The sequence below is a fragment of the Physella acuta genome, unplaced genomic scaffold (assembly GCF_028476545.2).
Source record: "Physella acuta isolate Inbredline_101_S28 unplaced genomic scaffold, ASM2847654v3 ptg001104l, whole genome shotgun sequence".
Taxonomy (NCBI): domain Eukaryota; kingdom Metazoa; phylum Mollusca; class Gastropoda; family Physidae; genus Physella; species Physella acuta.
Window position 1 is genome coordinate 92915 of NW_026732621.1, and position 6628 is coordinate 99542.

At 39.2% G+C, this 6628-nt stretch overlaps 1 protein-coding gene across 1 annotated transcript in view; it reads right to left on the reverse strand.

Annotated features, from left to right (window-relative positions):
- The window catches only part of LOC131955797 (orexin receptor type 2-like), a gene marked incomplete at its 3' end in the record, with an annotated part of 98327 nt that extends 92732 nt beyond the window's left edge, over window positions 1-5595 (reverse strand). The window contains exon 1 of the mRNA XM_059320074.1: window positions 5056-5595. Within this exon, the coding sequence (XP_059176057.1) occupies window positions 5056-5469 (414 nt within the window). The remainder of the gene's footprint in view (window positions 1-5055) is intronic.
- Window positions 5596-6628: the final 1033 nt, after the last annotated feature.

Here is a 6628-nt window from a genome sequence, read left to right on the forward strand (position 1 = left end):
CACGCCAAACATCAACAACTGAATTATAATTTGATTTTGAGAGTTTGGTGGAAATATGGGGGAAAAAAATCAATCATTCAATACCGTCAGGGCGATTTAATTTTGAGAGCGTGGCTTAAATTTATGTCAACGATAATCCTTGAATCGATACCAGACTGAATTCGATACTAAGCCGTTGAAATCGATTCCAAGTCGTCGGATGTAGTTAATAGGTTACCACGTACACAATCTGATTGATAACGACAAGGTACATTGGCAGAGTCAGCGTCACGGTACACTGGCAGAGTCAGCGTCACGGTACATTGGCAGAGTCAGCGTCACGGTACATTGGCAGAGTCAGCGTCAAGGTACATTGGGAGAGTCAGCGTCAAGGTATATTGGCAGAGTCAATGTTGAGAAACATGAGATTTAGAACCATGGCATTGAGAAACATAAGATTTAGAACAACTAGTCCCATATCAACATCATCCCTAACCAAGACGACACAACACCCTTCCAGAAGAAAATCACCAGTTGCCTAAAGACATTAGTGCCGTAGTTATAGACATCTGACAACGATGGCTCCACACGTTTTCAAACTTTCTTCAACGACAAAAGCTGCACTAGTCAATGAACATCGATAATTTAATAGCTTAAGGAGACGGGGCTTTCAACTGTTGGATGTTGTTTTTATCGTGCGCGGCATGATGTCACGGTTGGTATAAAAGTTCACGGAAATCCTAATGAATAAGTTTTGCCCACGCAGCTTTGCTATGGCCAGTCATACAAAAGATAATTAGTTGTTTTAAATAAACAAAATAATTAAGCTGGCAGATTTTGGAATGATTAAATGCCAGAGTTTACTTTAAAAACATCACGAAGAAGAAAATGTATGGGTAGTTCTTGTGTTTGTTTTGTTTTATTGCCATTAGATTTTTTAAAAATTAATTGGTATTTTGTTTCGTTTAAAGTCTATTCGTGGAATGAAGATCTGAGCCTTTTTAAGAAATGTACGTTGATGTTCTTAAACTTTGACAAGCCAAGAATGTGTTGCCTGGGACCATTGGACGTTTGTGAGCCCGCGCAGTTAGGAACAGTACCCAGCATAAGTTGGAAAGAAAAAATATACGCAGTCTTCTGTAATACTGTACTTCACGACAACTCTCTTCAACGAACTTTTGACGTTTTCAAAGAATGCAGACTTCTACGCCTAACTGTGGCGTAAACAGAACTTAAAAACGTTTACTTCCGTAAATTAATTCATACTTGGTACAATATGACCTTCTAGTACTTTGTATACAAACTTCAGTCTCCGACATTGTGACTTTATTAATTATATCCCAACCTACGCCTACGCCATTATGACCCCTAGTGCTTTGAATCCAGAGTGCAGTCACAGCCAGCATGACCTACCAGTGGCAAAGATTTTCACAGCTTCCTTTAAAGCCTTAGCCCGAGGGACCCCGTGGTCAAATTGACACATACGTTTAAGTGGGCCCGGCCTCTCAGCCAATTTGACCATCCCCTGTATGACCGTCTAATGACCGTAATCAATCTTACCAGATTATGTTGGTCAAGGACGAAGGACAGGAAACAGAAAGAACCAAAGGGGGAGGGGGACGTTGGACACTCGGACATTACCTCACCGATTGATTACGCAAGTTACGTATTGTTCGTACCATGGAGAAACTCTACCGAATCTTATTTCAACTTCCGTTCTTAGTTATGAAGTCGTGACCTCTAACTCAATCAACCCCTGACCCCTAAACCCAATCGACCCCTGACCCCTAAACCCAATCGATTTCTGACCCCTAAACTCAATCGACCACCGACCCAACCCCTCAACTCAATTAACCCCGATCCCTAAGCGGTCTCGATCCCGCCCCAAACTCAATCGACCACCGACCCCTAACCTGAATCAACCCCACCCACCCCCCGGATCTATAAACACACAACCACTCATACGCATTTTTATCAGTTATCTTCTTCAGTGCCTTCAAGTTCTTCTTTCTATTTTAATACACAACTCTATTTTATCACACGTATAGAAAGATTACCTTTATGCAGATTTGGTACGTAGTTACATAATTTTGTAATGCATTACTGCTTCAATCATAGCACCAAATCAAATTGCACGACACAAAAGAGCCATACAACAGGAGATGTCATCAATTTCTAATAGAATAATTTTTTATACTGATATTTTTTTTTTAAATATATGTAACAAAATATTGTTACGAGTTGTTGTTTTTTTCTCGAATAATTTTGTCTTGATTAATGTTGTCTGAGATTTATTGTCGTAGGTTTTTTTTTCAGAATTTTTAATCATAGACATTTTTTTCTCAGAAATTTTGTCATTAATATTTTTATTCCTCAGAAATTGTCATGGTATTTTTTTCATACAAGTGTTGTCAAAGATTTTTTATCAGAAATTTTTGTCATAGATATATTTTACCTCAGAAAAAAGAAGCAATTAAATATATTCGTAATTGTAGCCGAAACAAACCATAAACGCAAATGCTCTCAGCCAATATTTTCATTTAAAAAATCTCTAACACCTCATATTCCAATACTTGAGTAAGATTTTTAAAATTCCAAATTAGATTAACCCACTAGGCATTCGATAAGGCTGAATTTTTAAATTCTTTGGGTTAGTTTTTTTTTTAATATCGGGTTCTTAATGTGACGACAATTAAATGAATTCAGCAAATAATGTGGACACATCAAAAGGTGGTGTCAGTTTGGGCGAACTCGATTTTTTTTTTCTGGAATTGGCACGGATTTTTTTTTCGTAAGGAAAAGTGGGTGGACGAGGGTGGGTGGGGGTGGGGGGAGAGAGTGGGTGGGTGGGTGGATGAGTGGAAGAGTGGGTGGGTGGGAGGGTGGGTGGATGGGAGAGCGGTTGGTTGGACGAGACAGGGAATGGGGAGGGTGACACACATTTTCTATTTAAGGACCTGCTTAAGTGAAATTAGAGAAAAGGAGAGCTGTTTAATGGAACCTTGAGCTGTTTGTGTGAGTGTGTGTGTGTGTGTGTGTGTGTGTGTGTGTAGTTATGTATGTATGTGTCTGTGAGCGTGTGTGTGTGTTTGGATTATGTTGTTAAGACTAGAAAGTAAAACAACTATTTAGAAAACCTTTATTATAATCATAAGCTTTTAAATGGAGTCAAAAATGAAAATCAAACTTTTGGCAGCGTGTACAACGGTGTCTAAAATGTGCAAGAAATAAGAGTAATGAATGCACTTCTTTAAAGTAAGACAAACAGGCACACCCATCTTGCCTTACCTACAACCATCCTCATTAATTATTTTTTTTTACATCTACCCTATACAAAGACACCATAACTGCATATTGTTTTAAACAGAAAAAAGTAGTTATATTTATTTATCATTCAAAAAACGATTAATATAAACGTCAAGATTTCACTTCTTACTAACACAAAATAGTTTTAAAATTTAATTGGAGGATGCTTTGTGCTTCGTATTATAAGAATTTGAATTATTTGTTGATTTTTCTAACAATCTGATATCAAGAAAAAGAAAAACGAGTGCTTAAGATGGTGATGAAACCACTCACAAGAGAAGAGCAAGTTAAGTTAAGCACAAAACACAGAAGAGTTATATGTAACTACTGTGTTGTTGAGGGTGTTGTGGTTGAATAAAAAAAATATCACACAGCCAATGTAATTGAATTACTTGTGTAACGGGGTAAAGGGAGTGTTGTTCTACAGCTTCGATTTTTCTCTGGTCTTAGGCTGGAGCCGTATGGTCTAATTTTAATGATGTAGCCCTGGGTATCATCAGCCTTGGCCTATGTTTATAGAATTGATCTGTATGGTCTATTGTATTAATTGTATGATATGTATGGCCTAGATCCTACTCTGTATAGCCTAGATCCTAATCTCTAGTGCCTAGAATATGATCAGTGATGCCTATGTTTAGACGCTGACCTGTATAACCCAGAGTTGGACACAGTGTGACAAAGAGTTTCGACTAAATGGCCAACTTTTACAGTATGAAATTTATGATCTAAGTTAAAGTCTCTCTGTGTATCTCAATAATTTCGCTACATAAAGTGCGATTCTACAGTCTGTGTATCTCAACAATTTCGCTACATAAAGTGCGATCCTACACAGTCTGAACAAGTGCGCCAAATAATAATATAGGCAATAGGGTCACTGAATTGGGGCGGGGTGGGAGAGAGAGGTGCGGATCGCACCGGCTAACGCAACGCCCGGCCCAGCGACGCCTCTAACTAGCAGTTATTAAATTTTATTGACGCTTCTTTTTCATCGACCTAAGCCATGAAAAAAAAGTCATCAATATTGGAAAATTTTCTAAGGACAACAAAACCCACAAACACCTACCAGTATCTTCCACACCTCCACCCCTAGCTCATAGACTCGCCCAAACAGGCCAAAACATGTCCGATACGACATCCATTTGGAACGTCAATTTATTGAATTTCATTAGCAGACATGTAGCCTCTATTGTAATGCAATAAACTGATAACATCGCCCCCCCCCCGGGGAGGGGGTAGGGAGGGAGGGAGAAGATCGAAACATTTAATGTTTTCTCCTACCACACTTTCTTTACTAGTCATATTGTCCGGGGCGATGTTGATAATGTCCGAAATGATGATAAACTTTTAAGTGGACGTTGTGTTATAAGTAACATTGATGTCATCTAGACGCTGCAAACTATATAAGCTGGCTCATGACATGTAGACAGCCTAGACAGGGTAACTGTTGTATCTCTGTCATTGGTAGTGAATTTCAAGGATACATTGTTTCATACGACTGCTTGTGGTGTGTGTTTCTTTACGTGTGTGAGTGCGTGCGAGTGCGCGTGTGTGCGTTTCTAGTGTGGGTATGTGTGTGTATGTGTTTGTATCCGCATGTGCGATGCGTATTTTTGCATGTACGCTTGGGTGAGTGCGAGCGTGTACGCGTGCTTTCGTATGTGTGTGTGTGTGTAATAATCACGTCAGACTGTGGTATGACCTTTGAATAAAAAAAAGGATTTTCACAAGTCAGAAGTAAGAGATTCAGGCAAGACTAAGGTGTGAACTCACCTGCAGACACTTGACCACCTTGCACATCTCCTTGCCCAGGTACCAGTTCTGTGTAATGTCCTCCGTGATGGTGGGCGGCAGGCAGATCAAGATGACCAGGAAATCCGCCACGGCCAAGTTGACCAAAAAGATATTAGTGGCGCTCCTCATCCGGGGGTTTCGCCAGACGGCGAAGCAGACGAGACAGTTGCCGACGAGACCGATGACAAGTACGATGGCCGACAGGAGGATGAACAGACCCTGGATGAAAATCGCCCCGGGGGTGGAGAAGTACTGCGGGTCGGTGGTGTTGAGCACGCTGTAGCTGTCGTTGGTGGTGTTGGTAGAGGTGTTAGCGGGGAAGGCGAGCTCTAGGGTCGGGGCGAGATCGAAGTCGTCTGAGAGTGAGAGAGACGTGGCGTCGAGGCTTGCCATGGTTGGTTTGTTAATTCACCAGATATTGGAGTTGTACTTTTGTTTTTGTTGTTGGGGTTCTAAGATTCTCTCGTTTGTCCTTGACTTTGTGAGTTAGAGTGCCAACAGTCAGAGTAAAGTACCATGGTTGATCTTTAATGAAAGTATTAAACCACGTGCGGTCACGTCATTTTCTATGGAGAAACAAAAAAATAAAAATGCAGGTTTTATTAACAAGAACTTGCGTGACCAATTGTTCAAAACATATATATATATATATATATATATATATATATATATATATATATATATATATATATATATATATATATATATATATATATATATACAATTTTCTTCATGAAGGACCTTGCGAGACACCACGTAAACACACGCCGTTACTCCCCCGCTCCCTAGGCATATCGCTACCACCCCCAACCTCACCAGTCTGTGAGCTGTGGTTAACACTAAATGTTTACAATCGTAGAGCCGGGTCGAATTAGTGACGGCTATTAGGGGCAGAGAGTTTATCGTCGATAATTGAACAGATGATATTTAAAAAAAACTATCAGGTAAACGATAGTTTGACGAGCTCAACGTTTACTTCACGCGCCTATCACAGCTCACGAGCTTAAAGTTACGTAACACGGACAGCAGAGCAGAAAGTCGCAATCAGTCGCAGTAAAAAAAAATTTCAAAAACTCCGCCAACCTATCGTCTGGACTCCTTGTATCCACGCCGCTCATGTCTGTAAAATAAAACCAACATTTCTCTCCCTGTACTTTAACTACTCACCCCCTTAACGTACACGTGCGGATATTAGCTCATTATTCCTGTGTGGATAATAATGAAGTTAATAACGTTTTTTGTTTTAAATTCGCATGAAGCAAAATACTAGGTTAATCATTTCTTGTAGATGTTATTTATTTCTGAAAGAAAACATTGAAATAGTTTCAAAATAAAACCTGCATGATACAGATTGTAAAAAAAAATTGGTTTGTTTCGTTTCAAACAAAATCATTTCGCTAATTAAACTTTTCATTCTACCGCTGTTTATTATGATTAGAAAATGTTTTAAAAAAAAAAAGAAAAAAAAAACACTGAAAAGTAATTTTAAACAGAATGCTTTTAATTAGCAGTGAAAATTGTGGTTTTTGTTATAGTTGGTTTGTAAGGACAT